Source organism: Artibeus jamaicensis, unplaced genomic scaffold (genome assembly GCF_021234435.1).
Source record: "Artibeus jamaicensis isolate MK-2021 breed Jamaican fruit bat unplaced genomic scaffold, CSHL_Jam_final contig_426, whole genome shotgun sequence".
NCBI classification, from domain to species: domain Eukaryota; kingdom Metazoa; phylum Chordata; class Mammalia; order Chiroptera; family Phyllostomidae; genus Artibeus; species Artibeus jamaicensis.
The window spans coordinates 10,508,634-10,525,199 of record NW_026521826.1 but is presented as its reverse complement, the minus strand read 5'-3'; the positions used below and the strand labels follow the sequence as shown (position 1 = coordinate 10,525,199).

General features: G+C 38.3%; 2 protein-coding genes across 10 annotated transcripts in view; one reads left to right on the top strand and one right to left on the bottom strand.

Annotated features, from left to right (window-relative positions):
- TASOR2 (transcription activation suppressor family member 2) overlaps positions 1-10,324 on the top strand; it is a 74,476-nt gene extending 64,152 nt beyond the window's left edge. For all 9 annotated transcript variants that reach the window (XM_053665851.1, XM_037156675.2, XM_053665846.1 and 6 more), the window contains 5 exons: positions 2,781-2,906; positions 3,497-3,650; positions 4,765-4,870; positions 7,257-7,438; positions 8,175-10,324. In XM_053665851.1, the coding sequence (XP_053521826.1) occupies positions 2,781-2,906; positions 3,497-3,650; positions 4,765-4,870; positions 7,257-7,438; positions 8,175-8,293 (687 nt within the window). In that variant the 3' untranslated portion in view covers positions 8,294-10,324. The remainder of the gene's footprint in view (positions 1-2,780; positions 2,907-3,496; positions 3,651-4,764; positions 4,871-7,256; positions 7,439-8,174) is intronic.
- A 676-nt stretch (positions 10,325-11,000) lies between these two features.
- GDI2 (GDP dissociation inhibitor 2) overlaps positions 11,001-16,566 on the bottom strand; it is a 32,922-nt gene continuing 27,356 nt past the window's right edge. The window contains exons 7-11 of the mRNA XM_053665853.1: positions 15,504-15,603; positions 13,981-14,152; positions 12,294-12,438; positions 12,050-12,104; positions 11,001-11,964 (exon numbers count right to left, since the gene is read on the bottom strand). Of these exons, the coding sequence (XP_053521828.1) occupies positions 11,818-11,964; positions 12,050-12,104; positions 12,294-12,438; positions 13,981-14,152; positions 15,504-15,603 (619 nt within the window). The 3' untranslated portion in view covers positions 11,001-11,817. The remainder of the gene's footprint in view (positions 11,965-12,049; positions 12,105-12,293; positions 12,439-13,980; positions 14,153-15,503; positions 15,604-16,566) is intronic.

The window sequence follows — 16,566 nt, the reverse complement described above, 5'->3', positions numbered from 1 at the left end:
TAGTTCATGAGCACGTGTCTCAAATTCTTTAGATTCTGTATTTCCCCTACTATTCTTACCCTCCCCCCTATCTATTTTCTATCTACTGTCTATGCTTATTTTCTGTACCTTCTCCCCTCTTCCCCTCCTCCCAGTCCCCTGTTGCTAACCCTCCATGTGATCTTCATTTCTGTGGTTCTGTTCCTGATTTAGCTGTCCTCTTAGTTTGCTTTTGTTTTAGGTGTGGTTCTTAATAACTGTGAGTTTGCTGTCCTTTCACTGTTCATCTTTTTTTATCTTCTTTTTCTTAGGTAAGTCCCTTTAACATTTCATATAATAAGGGCTTGGTGATGATGAACTCCTTGAATTTGGTCTTATCTGAGAAGCACTTTATCTGTCCTTCCATTCTAAATGAAAACTTTGCTGGGTAGAGCAATCTTGGTTGTAGATCTTTGGTTTTCATGACTTGGAATACCTCTTTCCAGCCCCTTCTTGCCTGTAAGGTCTCTTTTGAGAAATCAGCTGACAGTCTGATGGGAACTCCTTTGTAGGTGACTGTCCCCTTAGCTCTTGCTGCTTCTAGGATTCTCTCCTTCATTTTAATCTTGGCTAATGTAATGATGATGTGCCTTGGTGTGTTCCTTCTTGGGTCCAACTTCTTTGGGACTCTCTGAGCTTCCTGGATTTCTTGGAAGTCTATTTCCTTTGCTAGCTTGGGGAAATTCTCCTTTATTATCTGTACAAATAAGTTTTCCACTGGTGGCTGTGCCTTTCCCCCCTCTGGTACCCCTATAATTCGGATGTTGGAACGTTTAAAGATGTCCTGGAAGTTCCTAAGCTTCTCCTCATTTTTCTGAATTCTTATTTCTTCATTCTTTTCTGTTTGATCATTTTTTTCTTCCTTCTGGTCCACTCCCTTGATTTGAGTCCCAATTTTCTTTCCATTACTATTGGCTTCCTTTGTATCACCATTCATTTCAATTAGTTTAGCTTCCATATGTTTCTCTAATTTGTGACTAAAATCAACCAGTTCTGTAAGGATCCTGATAACCAGTGTTTTGAACTGTGCATCTGAAAGACTGGCTATTTCTTCATCGCTTAGATCTATCGGTTCTGGGGCTCTGAGTTGTCCTAGAGCCATTTTTGGTCTATTCGTGCTGTTAAGTAAGCGGAGTGGAGCCTTAGTTGTTTACCAGGACGGGGAGACCCAGGTCGCTGGTTTGTGACACTGTGTGTGGGGGCGTGGTCAGAGAGGGAGCAATGGCGGTCCTCTCCGCTAGCCCAGCCCGTCCAGTTACTCCACACACCTGGGGCTTGTTTATCCGATCGGAATTGTGCGAGCCTGCTGCCCCGCGCCGGCTTCCCTTCTCACTGGTTTCTCCGCATGTAAATGCGCGCGACCGACCGACCGCCGCGCCTCTTCCCTGTGCGCTCCTGCAGCCAGCTCGCTCGGGATCAGCGTCCTCGGTTGCCTGCGCACACTGCGCACCACCCCTGGAATTTTTTCTTCCTAACCTGCTCCGCTGCTGGCCTCGCTCCTCCCAGCTGAGTATCTAGTTGTCCTTTGGACTCCGTATTGTCGATTTTCCGTGTGGCTTGGTTGTGACTGCTGTTAAAAATAGTTGTTCTTAGATTTGGTTGTGCACAGAGGCAAGGTGGTTCCTCCACCTACATCTCCATCTTGGCCTGTCCTCGAGGTGGCATTTTTTTTTAGCACATCTTTGTAATTCCCTTGAAGAGGGTGAAACTCAATATATTAGTGTAATGTTTAAAAAGAATCAGCCTTGCCCTGGCTGGTGTAGCTCAGTGAATTGAGCGCAGCCCTGGGAACCAAACTGCAATTGATTGCCAGTCAGGGCACATGCCTGGGTTGCAGGCCAGTTCCCAGCAGGGGACGCAAGAGAGGCAACCATACACTGATATTTCTCTCCCTCTCTCCTTCCTTTACCCTCTAAAGATAGATAAATAAAATCTTTTTTAAAAATCCACTCCTTTATAAATAAATAAAGATAGATTAGATAGATAGATTAGATGGATGGATAAATGGATAGATAGATGGAAGGAAGGAAGGAAGGAAGGAAGGAAGGAAGGAAGGAAGGAAGGAAGGAAGGAAGGAAGGAAGGAAGGAAGGAAGGAAGGAAAAGAAAGAAAGGAAGGAAAGAGAGAGAGAAGGAAGGAAGGAAGGAAGGAAAAGAAAAAAGAAAGAAGGAAGGAAAGAGAGAGAGAAAGAGAGAGAGAAAGGAAAGAAAGAGAGAGAAAGGAAAGAAAGAAAGGGGGGGGGAGGAAAGAGAGGAAAGAAAGGAAAAAAGGAAAGAAAGGAATGAATCAGCCTTTTGCCCTGACCAGTTCAGCTCCGTTACTTGGGCATTGTCTTGTAGAACAAAAGGTTGCTAGTTTGATTCCCGGTCTGGGCACATGCCTGGGTTGTGGGTTTGTGCCACAGTCTGGGCACATACCAGAGGCAACTGATCAATGTTTCTCTTGCTCCCTCCTTTCCCTTTTCTCAAAAAAATTAATAAATAAATAGAATCAGCCTCTGATACTTTATGGACATTAGAGATTTATTATATAGTGGGGTTTTTTGCCTTTGAAATAAACTTCTAAACTCAGCTGTCGTGATACTGAGGAGTCATCTCTTTTACAGGTGAAGTCTAACCTAGTAATAAGACAAACTGCCATTTATGTTGCATTATTAGGACATAATTTAGTAAATAGGATGTGTTTTTAGTTCTTAGTAAACAATAAAAGTAGTTCTGTGCAAGCATCCCTTTTTTAATAATGGCTATTTGTAAATCTTTCAGAATATTCTGAGGAAAGGAGGCCACACAGAAATTGAACCTCAGCATTTCTGTCAAGCTTTTCACAGAGAGAATGATATGCTAATGGTCATCATCAAAAATGAAGATATCTCATCACATTTGCATCAGGTAGGTTTGGAAGTAACTTTCTTACCAAAAATGTATTCCAGGCCTTTTGTTATTGTGTAATTATTAGACTTGTCATTGCCTGTTTAAATTCATAGTAACTAAGGAAAAACTATAAAGACATTGGTAAAATTTTCATGTAATAGGAATATATCTTGCTTTAAATGGACTTGTAAAATTTTTCTTAAGATATTTACCTATTAGTTGAATAAAGGTGACTGCTTCTAACTTATGGGCATAGCTACAGCTCTGCTGTCAGGAGGTAGTAACTGATCGTCCCTGCAGCACCAACACCAGGTGAACCTGGAGACAAGGAGTGATGGTGTTAGTTTGTTACCTGCCTGATTACAGGTCCCAAAACCTCAGGTATACTCTGCCCTCACTACCTCCAACTTAACAGAGTTGTAGAGACCAGTTTGTAATTAACTAGCTTTAATGAATTTATAGCATTGATGATGAACCGACTTATTATTCCTTATGTGTGATGGAATTACCTATTGGTCATCAAGGTTAAAAGTATTGAAACTTTTGTATAAAGTGATAGAAGCGACCCAGTAAACCTGTTTTCATTGGGATCCTTTTATGTTTAACAGATTCCTTCTCTGTTGAAGCTGAAGCATTTTCCCAGTGTCATCTTCGCTGGAGTAGACAGCCCTGAAGATGTTCTCCATTACACCTTCCAAGAGCTGTTTCGGACAGGAGGTTTTGTGGTATCAGATGACAGAATGTTAGAAACTTTAACATTAGGTTGGTCTTTCGATTTTCTTTGAAATCTAGGCAAATCAGTTTCTCCTCACCCAGTGACCCAAATAATTGCATGGAAAAGAGCAGTTTTTGTATAGTTCTCATCCCCAATGTATGTGCTCTTAAGAACCTCTTGTTTTGTCTTCACCACCAAACCTAAATTCCTTCTCTCAAAAATGTGGCTAATAGTCATCCAAATTTGAGATTTTTTAACATTTGACTTCTTCGCTTGCCAAATCAAGTCAGGTACAGAATTTTTTTTGTTTACAATCAGTCCTCTTCCATATCTGTTGCTGTCAACCTTAGATGGTAATCTCATTGATATGGAAATCTTAAAAAATGGTTACTGAAAGTCGTGTCAGTCATCTGCTCGAACACTAATACATAGTTGGCCCTTGAATGATGCGAGTTTGAATTACATGCATCTACTTACACGTGACCTGAGCAGTTCAAACCCATGTTGTTCAAGGGTCAACTGGAGGCTGGGAATCTGTGTATACAGGGAACCTACTTAAGTTATACACAATTACTCCATTGGGTGGGCAGTCAGTCTCCTGACTCCATGTTGTGCAACGGTCAACTATATAATCTGTTTCTCTCAGGGCACTAAACGGACCTAGAAGAATGTGTGAGCACAGGGCAGACACTTTTATGTATGATTAAAACCTGCCACATTAGAACCAAAGGTCGATACACCACTTCTAGGGCTAAAGGATCAGCAGACTAGACCTTATTAACAAGCATAATTGTGCATGAAAACTGAAGTTGAAAAATATTTGTACGTTCTGTATTTAGAAACCTAGACTTTCGCTGTTGCAACTAAACCTTCTATATGAGGTTTAGTGATGTTTGTACTATATTCAGAGCTTTAACTGCTGGCAGTCATAGTGCTCTTTCTCTATACAGTTCTTCACTACTGCAGTATAAGTAGGTAGGACTGAGGCGAGGGCCACAGGTTGCTGTATCTGTGAAATGCAGTATGGGATCCTGCCCAGCTACAAAGTGGCAATGATGGTGTACATTCAAACATGGGTCTTATTCTTTTTACAAGTAATAAATTCTAGGCTTTGAGTAGACAAGCCAAAAGCCTTAAAACACAACTTTTTCTACTCTGCAGTTCAACTAAAGGAAATTGTCAAAATCCTGGAGAAACTAAATGGAAATGGGAGATGGAAGTGGTTGCTTCACTACAGGGAAAGTAAAAAGCTAAAGGAAGAAGTACGGTAAGGCCTCAAGTCAGCTGAGGGCTTGGGGGAGGCGGGAATGGGAGGAGTTCCTTTCACTTTCCCTCCTTTCACCTTTGACGTGTGTCACCCTGAAATGTTCAGCATGCTCTGGACTGGTACTCAAGGGAAGTTTGTACTGGAATGGAAATCATTGTGTGATAACTAAGCACAGTATTTAGCTCGATCGACTGGTTTTTTGGATTTTGTTTTGGTAGCAGGGCCTTCAGTGAAGGAAGCTGTGTGTTGTAATAGAAAGATTATAGGCACAGCCCTGGCCCAGCTGACTCAGTGGTTGGAGTATCTTCCTGTACCCCAAAAGGTTGCAGATTCAATCCCCAGTCAGGGTGTGTATGGGAGGCACTGATTGATGTCTCTCTCTCTTTCTCTCTCAAATAATAAATATATCCTTAAATTAGGATTAAAAAGACAAAAGTTTACAGGCATATACTCTGAGTAGCACTGTGTAGACCAACAGAAGTAAAGAAGTCAGACGTAAGGGTCCTAAAATGTCCATAGGGTTAATTAAGTTCAGGATCTACTACCGTGAACCATAAAAAATTGAAGTATGGGCTTGCCACATTAATGCTTTTTAAGTTGCCTCAGTTATGATGGAAAAATTGAGGTGAGACTATATCCATAATTGAATTTTACCCTTAAAACAGTAGCTTACCAATAGGCAAAACTCTATGTAGGGCTGGGATTTTTTTTTAAAGATAAGTATTGATTCCTCAGCTAAAAAGACTTGGGGTCTGAGCTTGCCTCCAGGTTCTAGTGAGGCTGGGAAAGGAAGATCTGGAGCTCAGAGATAGACTGGGAAGGGAATAGATTTAGCAAAGGCATTTGTTAAATGACTGTTTCAGGCACTGTTAGGTGTTCTACTTCAATTATCTCGTCCTAACTTTATACAGAGGAGATAGTAAGCACCAACTTTAGTGATATGGAAATGGAAGCAAAGAGAGGGGGAGAACAGAACAAACCTGACTCAGGTCAGATATAGTGTCAGTTGTGAAGCTAGGCTTGTACCCTACACGGATCGTCTATTATCACCATTAACTGCGTTTTACCATACTGCTTTCTTCAAAGAAGCATAAACCTAGGTGTGAAAACAGCCAAAATTGTGGAAGTGCATGAGATGTTGAAACGTGACTTAAGAGTTCAGGAAAGGCTTATACCTAGGAGAGACACTAAGAAAGGAGGACCACCAGGAGCCAACAGGATCCAAGGCTGTGTGTGACCACAAGTGCACAAGGAATTAGATAGCAGTTTAAAGGTTCAACTCAGAAATGAGAGAAGCAAACCGAAGCACTGAAGTGCCAGAGCAGATCTATAAAATTAGTAAGAATAAGTTTATTTAGCACTCATAGAATTCTGGATAAAGATAAATATATCACTACTGGCACTGTAATATGCTCTTCAAATAGTACTGAGCTGTTACAATGAGAGCTCATCAGAAAACTCATCATATCCTTTGACCTTTGTAGGAATTTATCTAAAACTAAAAACAAGCTAGCTTTTAAAAACCACCAAGGTGTTTATAGCCATGGGTAGCTATCAGTAACTATGAATCCAGCCTCAATTCCATCTCTAGGCCAATTTTATTATATAATTCTTTAATATTTGCAAAGTAATGCTATATAAAACAGTAAGTAGAAACTTATAACTCAGAAAAGTTGGTATCTTAAAACTACAGTATGATGCCAACCATAAATTGATATGTACAAAAGGTAAAGCCTGGAAGGAATTTCATCATCATGATATGAATAGTACTTGTCACTCACCAGAATGGTGGGGATACATACAATTTTGGCTTTCTCCAGAAAGCAGGAGGAAGGTAGAAGTGATAGGGAAGACTGGAGAGATGGAATCAAGATCAGTAGAGATGTTGAAGAGTTGCCTCTAAAAGAGGAAGAAAAAGGTAGTAATATTTAAAAGGTGAGAAATTAAGGAAAATATAGCCATGACATAGTTTGAGTCAGAAGTATAAAGAAGAGGTTTTGAAGAGACTTAAAAGGTTCGGAGCCACTGCAGTAAGAGGGCCACTTGATGGCAGCATTGTTGGAAGTGGTAGTAGACGAATGTGTAAATGTCCCTCTGGGAACGAGGGTGCTACTTTTTAAAAATCTGTATTTGCAAAAGCAGTACACTCATAACGTTGTTTTAATGGAACACATCAGGACAGTGACATCTAGGAAGGCAAGTGTATAGTGGAAAAGAACAGGAACAAAGGATCTTGGGAGTTGGTTTTATCAGAAGTGAATAAACTAGAAGTATAGTTAAGGCAAAAGATGACCTAAAAATAAAACAACAAAATAAAGATACAGTTAAAAATAAACTTTCACAAACTTACACCGAACCTAAATTTAACATTTTATGTATTTTCCAGAGTGGACTCAATTGCATATAAGAAGAACTTAATACTGAAGTCATATCAGAGTGCAAATATCATTGAGCTGCTTCATTATCATCAGTGTGACTCTCGGTCATCAACAAAAGCAGACCATTTAAAGTGTCTGCTAAACCTGCAAATTCAGCATATCCAGGCCAGGTTTGCTGTCTTCCTAACAGGTAAAGTCACACAGCCTTAGTTCTGTGTCAGTTTCATCTCATCAATCAGTTAATGCCAAAATAGGTCAACTCTAAAATAATGTCCTTGCAAGTGGATTCACTGGATACCAAAAACAGGGGTGTCAAACTCATTTTCACAGGGGCCACGTTACTCTCATGTTGCCTTCAAAGAGCCAAATATAATTTCAGTTCCTTAACAGTTAAGGAGTAGTTATATTTATACAGTACTAAAATTATTTCAGCCCTTTGAAGGCAACTGTGAGGCTGATGTGATCCCCCCTGGGGAAATGAGTTTTGACACCCCTGCCTTAAGATACACATGGTTAGATCCCAGAACAGCTGTTACCCTGTTAAATGCTGGGTGAGGGGTACTGTCTACTTACTAGTCCTCCAGCACAGTTGCTACTAGTTTCATCATCTCCTACAAGTACTGAGTTAATTTTATACTTATTCCTAATTTCTCATGTTTTATGTGAATCTTCACCATTTAAAAATTAAAGGAATGACTATAGTTGTGATTTATCAGTGGTTTTCAGCACCCCTAACCCCCATTAAGGAGTTTCAGAAAAGTGTTTTGGTTTTTTTTTAAACAAAGGAGTTTCTGCTACTTTTAAAAAGGTACCTTAATATGTTGAATGACTCCATTGTACACTTGAGACTAATATTGTGTGTCAACTACACATCTTAAAAAGTACATTAATGAATTTTTCACTAAAAGATCTTTTTCTTTCTACAGAAAAGCCTGCTGTCTCCAGAGAAATCTATGAAAATAGTGGAATTCTCATTACAGGTGTAAATAACTTTATTGAAAATATACAAAAAGTAGCAGCTCCATTTAGGAGTAGCTATTGGTAACCCCATTTTTTTCTGTAACTCTTCCATGTCAGCTAGAGTTGAGGGTAGATAGATAGCTGACATGTGTGTCTATGAGAACCAGTTATTCAAAAACTGTTCTTTATCTTACATGTTATCATGCTGTTAATTAAAAATGAGTTAGGGGTGGAAGTTAAGTATTTACTAATGAACGAAATAACCAACCTCCTTTGAATTACCCATTCTCTCTATAATGTGCATTTTCGATGATGCAACTGAGAATGCACAGAAGTGTTCCCCGTTAGGCAGCATGCTGTTTCTAAAATAGTTGTTGGTTTTTTTGTTTCAAAGATAATTACCAATTTTGAGTTTACCCAGATGATTCAGCTGCAGCTTGCCTAGACATCAATGATGCCAACAACAGATTAGTATTTTCCCTTTTGTTTAAAAAACTTCTAAGACACACATAAAAGTCTTCCCTTCTTATAATTTTAAAATCAATGTTCTGCAACTTAGGGGAAAGTTTTCCTTGTTTTTTTTTTTTGTATTAAAACAGCTGACGTCATTCAGTGACATAGTAGTTGTCCATGAGCTTTGGGTTGCGGTGTTGAATATTTTGTTTTAAATTTAAATTATTTTAACTTAAAGCTATTAATTGGACTTATTGTTAAAAATAATTAGAAACACGTTTACTCAATTGTAGCAAAAATGAGTCTGAACCAATAGCTTTGTTTTTGCATGTTAATATCAGCAAGACACTGCATGTTAGTCTGTTTTAAAGGTTTACCACCCTTGTAAAAACTACAGCCATGTTTCATTTGCTGTTACTCAAACAACACTACATAAATGAACCTTTTTTCTGAAAAGGTACAAATTTATAAATTGTCATTTTTCACTTATTTTGTAAAGAGTGAACTACAAAATCAACTCTAAGAAGAAATAATCACTTATTTATGAGATTAGAAATAACTTCATTACCTTTAAATGAAAACCAAGCAAAAAACATTTGTAAGATACAGCATCTCTTTGGAACAAAGGTTTTTGTAACTATCTTTAAATAAAGAGAACTTAAAAAAAATCAACTGTTTCTGCAATGACTTCATAGCAAGAATTGGTTTGTCAGGAAAGTTTTAACACTTCTTAGGCCACTTAGCAGGAACAACTAGGTTCCAGAGGATTCCTCTGTTTATCACTTTGGCCTTGATCCATCTGGTCCCAGAGACGAGTCCAGTGCCTCCCACTCCCAGTTGTGTGCACTAAGCAGGAAAGTACAGAAAGGACATTCACAGGACTTTTCAACTCACTAGTTTTTTTATTGTTGTTGTTAAATTTATTGATGAGAGAAACATCAATTTGTTGTTCCACTCCTTTATGCATCCATTGGTTGCTTCTTGTATGCATCCTCCTGATCAGACACAACACCTGTGGCCCAGGTGTATCACGCAGTGCTCTCTGACCAACTGAGCTACCCAGCCAGGACCACAAGACGTTTCAGCTGCCCTTTTCTGGGGCTGTTAGGTACAGAAACAACTTTCAGAAGCTATTTATCTAGATTGTGTACTTCCTACCCAAACAAAAGTACCAGTTTCACTCTGTTATTTTCTCACAAGACGGACTAAACATTTAGTGAGTATGTACCAACAGCACCTGTTTCAAGTTGTACCTCAAATGTTCAACTCCCTTTGCTGCAAAGCCTGCCAACATCGCACCCACAAGGCCATCAGTTTCCATACCACTTTTTCTACACTTAACCAAGCCACAGAATAATGAGTCTAATCCGGACTATGGGCTCTTCCAGAACCTGTGCCTTCGTCATCTTTACCCCACTGGCCTAGGACAGTAGTATAATTAAATAAGGAACATACAAAAGTGCTGGTATTTTTTCTTTGTACTTATTATAGTCCAGCATGTACATCTGCCTGCATTAATAATTGACAAATTAAAATATGGGTAGGGAAGGGAAAAGGCTTGCTGGAATTTTAGATCATCATCTCATAAAACCTGGAAGTTCTCACCTGGGAAGATTTTGTTCCCTGGGAAACGTTGTAACATCCAGAGACATTTCCGGTTCTTGGGCTAGGGAGGTACTCCTTGGCATACAGTGGCTAAGTCAGAGATACTAGTAAGCATATAATGCATAGGACAGTCCCCCACAAAAAACTGTATGACCAGAAATGGGTAGTGTGTACCCCTAACTGCTTTAACAGATTACCTACCTTAGTCATATGCCCTTTAGACTTAACTCTAAGAATCAATGTGCAGCCTACAAGAATATGGTTGTCTTCATTCATCTGATAGCTATCACTGTATATGCTATCAAAGGGAAAGGAGGTACCAGTTAAAAATGATGTCTAAAATTTAAATTACATGAAAATACTGAAGCCTCTATTCCACCTGATAATTCACTTAATCTCTCATAATACTGTAAGTAAAATTATCAAAGCCAGTAACTTGCATTTGTATTGAAAACAATACTTGTAAACTACCAATAAGAATCTCTTAACAGTTTCAGTTATACTGAGTCAAAGGAATGTAATTTGGGGTCTATTCACAGTGAAGCAAGATAACAGAGTCTTTATCCATTCAAGTTTGAATCCTCACAAGCTGTCAATGAGTAAGCACACACTTCACTTCAGCATCTCTCCTAAGCATCAGTTTCAGCTCTACTGAAGGAAATAAACAGCTGTGTCGTAGCCAGCACAATACTTATATAGCTCTTAAACACCAGGACACACAGACTGAGAGGGAATTGGTATCCAGAGTTTGGCTTTATTTTGCAGTACAGAAATCATTTGGAGCCATTTTGAGGCAGACATCATTGAAGGAAAGGCTCTGTCAAATCAATACTGCATTTCACTGCAGCTTGGTCCACCGAAGAAGCCACACCTGGGATACAAATGAAGCTTCTACATTTACCTGCTTTATGATAGGTTTCTTATTCCTTTGCTCTCACCAATTTTATCGGGTTAAAACACCGTACATAGGCTTCCTCCAAAATGACTCTTGAAGTCTCAAGTTCAGTTAGAATTTTAGGCCCACATAAACCAATCTCTGTGGCTAGGCTACATGGGCACTATCATAATACTTGACAGGACACAAAAAGTAAAGCTATAGGGAAAACGTCAAGATGCTGTCCCAAATTATGGAATATTTGATTTCAAATCTCCTTAATGTCAAGAGGACAGATGGCACGTAAATTGTATTGATCCAGCTCTTGAGCAGCAAAAGCATGTAACTGCAAAGGCTATACTGATTAAAAGATACAAATACTGTATCAAGTTCTCTGTATCAGTATCACAATGTTGTTTTAAAACTTACCCTTCGCTAGAAAAAAAAGCCAGCATTGGTTAACAGTACAGAATGTGGTCACCTGTCAATTCTGAATAGCCACTCCATGAAAACAAGTTAATACACAATATTAGAAAGGGGAGTTGTATTTACTGGTGCAGTGCTCTGCAATCTCTGTTTGGATTACAAAAGCAGGCCTTACAATATTGATTTCATACAGTATGCATTATTTGCCAAATTTTAAAGTTTGTCTAATTAGATGGTAACACAGACTGCTGTTAGTCTTCCCCATAGATGTCATTTTTCTTGCGCTTCATTTCCTCAAAGTCAAACTCGGTTCCTGTCATCCTCTTATAGATGTCTTTAATGTCATCACAGGTTGTCTCAAAGTGAGTTGTAGCATCGTATGTACGGGAAATAAAGATCTGGAAATAAAAATTAAAAAGACTTGAAACTAGGGAAGTCTCCCAATAAAATCTAACAATACCATTTTCAGATCACCACACTCACCTGGCTTTCTGTTCCCACATCTTTTGGTACAAGCAGGTCACTGATGCTAATGAATCTGGAAGAGAGAAAAAATTCAGTGAGCAGGTGAGCTGACCCCACACACACTGCCTCCCCTGAAATGCAAATCCCAAAGGATGAGACTGGTGGACACGATGGCTGCTTTCTTTGTTCTCATGGAGTGTACCCCACCATGGAGCCAAAATCAAGCTAGGATTTAGCTGATATAAATGAACATATCACTTACTTCTGTTCTATTGGTTCCAAGAGCTCCAAAGCTGGTTTGATTTCTTTCTCGGGTTCCTTGGTCTCCACAGTAGTACTGACTATGGCAATGTACTTTCCTTGTGCTGCCACATTGTGTGCAGAGGAGATCATGCAGACGTAGATATCTGGGAACAAGTAATGCCAACTCACTGCCAAAGTCTGTAAACCTTAGGCATGTGGGCACATTCAAGTCTCGGATTTCTTTGAGATGTGAATTAAAATTACTTGGGATAGATAATATTTTGTAAGCTTTAAGTTTTATCTCTATAGAGGCAAACAGGATCATACATAGGATATGCAAACATTCAGCAACATTCAGCATTTTGGAGATGAAGGGTTTATGTGGCAGTGAACTGCTGGACTTAGAAATGAGATTTCTCCTCCCAGCTCTGTCACAGCTAACTATGGACACCTGGCAAACCATATGAATTGCTCTGGGGGTCTTCTATCTCTCTGAATTCTGCATTTAGAAAGGTTTTAAATTACTAAGAAATTGTATTAAGTACAGATCCTCCCCAACTTACACTGGTGTTATATCCTAAAAAGCCCATAGTAGACATCGTTAAGTCAAAAAGCACTTAATACAATTAACCTACTGAAAATCAAAAGTTACCCTAATACCCCTGAAATAAGCTCAGAAGACCTAGATTAGCCTACAAATGGACAAAAATTCATTTAATTCAATACTGTACTGAAAGTGAAAAACAATGGTTGTATGATGGTTATTACTTGTACCATCTTAAAGGTGAAAAATCGTAAGTCAAACCATCACTAAGTGGGGACCTTCTGTACTAACTTTTTATCTATTTAATACAAAATTATAAATCAGCAAAAACTATTCTTGAGCTGGCATACTAAACTCACATAATTCCATAGGTTCCTCTTGTATGTACACCACTAAGTAACCACATCATTTCCAATACAGAAAATAACTGCTGGGTTCTCATTTCCCCTTTTTTGACTTTTACCAACCCAAGTGTCTGCTTGGGAACCCTTTACATATTACTATAGTACAAGTCCCGTTTTAGTAATAATCTGGGATTTGGATTCCTATATGGAAAAAAAATTACAGATAGCTTTTAACTGTATTTAAAAACCAATAACCCCTTTTAAGTTGAATTTTTGATTAAAGATTTTTGGACTTCAGAAAGAGGTGGTGGATGAAAACTACTGGTTAAAACAGACTAGGAATTACAATTTTCAAGATAAATTCTGATCTTAATCAGAGAAATTTAAGTTGTGTTCTAGCACAGTGTTAAAATAAAAATTAAGTTGACAAATAATAACGTTAAAAATAACACTGTTATCATTTCAAAATAGTGGAGTCAGGTCACTAATAACTAAACATTCACAGGCACATAAGCTGGAACCAGGAGACTGGGCTGCTCATCTCAGCTCAAACGCTGAGTTCTGCAGATGAAGAATCAGAGGTCCAAAGCAATGGATGCAAGGCTGAGGCAGGACTCCTAGGTTAATTTAATTTGTCCATTCAGTGTGATGATACAGGATCTCAGCTAAAGGGGATCTATCACATTTTGTTTCCCATGTATTAAAAACTAAGGCTTCTTCACTATAATAAAGCAGATAAAACCAGGAATTTGGGATCAAACAAAAGTAAATGACATCTAACAAAATTCTACAAACATCTGCTGATCTTCTAAACTCACCTGACTTCCTGTTGACCTGGTTCTGGGGAATAATGATTTGACAGGAGTTGGCATCATTGGTGTTCTTGATGGGGTGACTGAGGATACAGATAACTCGGATCACCTGACCCACTTTTTCTACCCGATCTTTTACATAGCTGGGGTCACAGATGAGCTGCTTACAACGAGCAATCTGTAATAAAACATTTTTATAGACTATAATCTTCAGTGTACATGGTGTTTTTAGTCAGTATACTGAAGCCACTGTCTCTTGAACATTATTTTCATAAAGTTAACTACAGACATTTACTGAATTATAGATAACTGTTAACACTAGCTTTGCCAATAATCTCCACACATTTCCCTGGAACAGATCCATTAATTCTAAATCCTATTCAAGTATTAGAAAAACTGTTCACAAGTTTCAGAACTAAGAAGACCAGAGTTCAAATCCTAGCTCTATGCAATCTCAAAGAAATGTGAGCCTTAAATGAAACACTGTAATTAAGGGCTGTCATTTTATGAGAATGTACCAAGAGTAAAATATTCTATAAATAGTACCACTATTACAAACCAACACTATTCTCATTTTAACACTATGTCTCTAAGTAAAACTTCACTTGTAAGATATAAATGATAATCTTCTTCCCAGTTATATCAAAGCCTTGACATTTCCTAAGGGGAAGCAGCTGTGTGTGACACAAAAAATGGGATAAAACTGCAGTAAAAAGCACTTTGAGGTATCAAATTAAAACATCTGTATTTCCTAAACATTATGCTGAAAGTAGTAGGCAGTTACAAAAGATCTGCAACAGTAATGAAAGTTCACAGAGCCAACTAGTGACCCAATGGAGTAACATCAGAAATACCAAAATATTTTTTTTAAACTTAGTTCTTGAGTTTCTTTTTTAGTTCCATTTGTTAAGAGTTGATGAAAGAGAAATGATCTGGTTTTTGCAGACCAACATCACTGGGATCACCTGAGAGCTTACAAGAAAACAGCCTTGCCTCTGGTCATTACTGAATCAGAATATACCCTTCAACAAAATTAGCAATGATTTATATTCAATTCAAATTTGAGACACTGTTCAAAACTTCCCCTAAGTAGCTCCACAGCTAAACGCCAAATTAAATGTTAATAATTAACATTAGTCTTTAACAATTTATTAATAATAAAATGGTTAGTATTGCTCAAGCCTAATTTCAACCAGTAAAGTACAAGTGGTACAAATAAACTTAAATGAAAACTTGAGAAACAGGCACCAACCTACAGTACATACAGGACACTTACCACTTGGAACTCACCCAATACGCATACTTTAGTCTTAAGAGGAAGCAACAATCAACACTTCAGACAGTACTGATGTGTTTCCTTAAAACCCAGCCATGGTAACCAGTCCTCAGTCATAATGAATATCAATTTACTATAAGAAATCATATAGTCTGAAATCTAGCATCAATGTTCATACCAAATAAAGTACTTATTAGATAATGAAGTTTTCTTCACAAGAACACAGTACTTAGAAATTGTAGAAGCTACTTACCTCTCCTTCAGATTTAACACCAATCACTTTTCCATTTTCCACAATGATTTCTTCAATTGGTTTATTCAGCATGTAGGTCCCTCCATAAATAGCACTTAGCCTAGAAAATTTTTTTAATTACAGCTGGTACTTTATCATTGTTTCAGCTACTAAAGTCTCCTTTCTTAGATCTTAATGAGTTACAGGCAATATATATTTGCTCATTTGCCTTCTAGAAAGCATTAGTTTAAGTCATTAAAGCATCAATTATAAAACAATCAAAACCATGAAGTGATGTCTCATATTCACAGTTACTACCTTTAAATCCACCCCCCCCCAAAAAAAAAGACTGCTAATGGAGGAACAGTGTAAATGGGTCTAATCCTCCTGCATATAAATGAAACTATCAGGAGGCACTGCAGAGTGACCAAAGGCAGGCAGACACTGGGGAAGAGACTTGAAAGGAGACAAGGGGATGAGACCTTTATGTGATTTATATGGATGCAGCTTCCCCTGAAACTGCATGGGGCAGCTAGAACAGAAGCAAAAACTCTGGGATCTTACTGACTTAAAATGACACAGAATTGGGGGTTGTTAAAAGATGAAAATTGCCAGGGGAAATCCTAAAATGGCAGCCACCAAAGCGGTAAAAATCTCTTCCAGTTCTTAACTAACTCCAGAAGAGTTTGTACATGAGGGAGATTACAAGGAAGCCAGCAAAAAGTAACAGCTGAAAAACAAAAAGACTTGAGCAGAGATTACAGCTATGTACAAGTCAGTCATAAGGACAAAGGAGTCTGAAATTTGAAGTTCCCCATTTTGAGAAGCTTAGCAGACACCCTGGACTTCCCACAAAAGCCCTAGGACCACACACCTACTGTGCCAAAACTAAAAAGTTAGCCAAAAACAAAAGACCCCCCCCCGAAAAAGTGTAAAATCAAGCCTCCAAAGTTCGAAGTGAACTTATCTGCCTATTCAAATAAAATAATACTCTTCAGAGAAAGACTCTAGCATCTCTACAGTGTATCAGTACATTATGTCCAACATATGATCAAAAATTGAACAAGAAAATGTGATCCAAAGA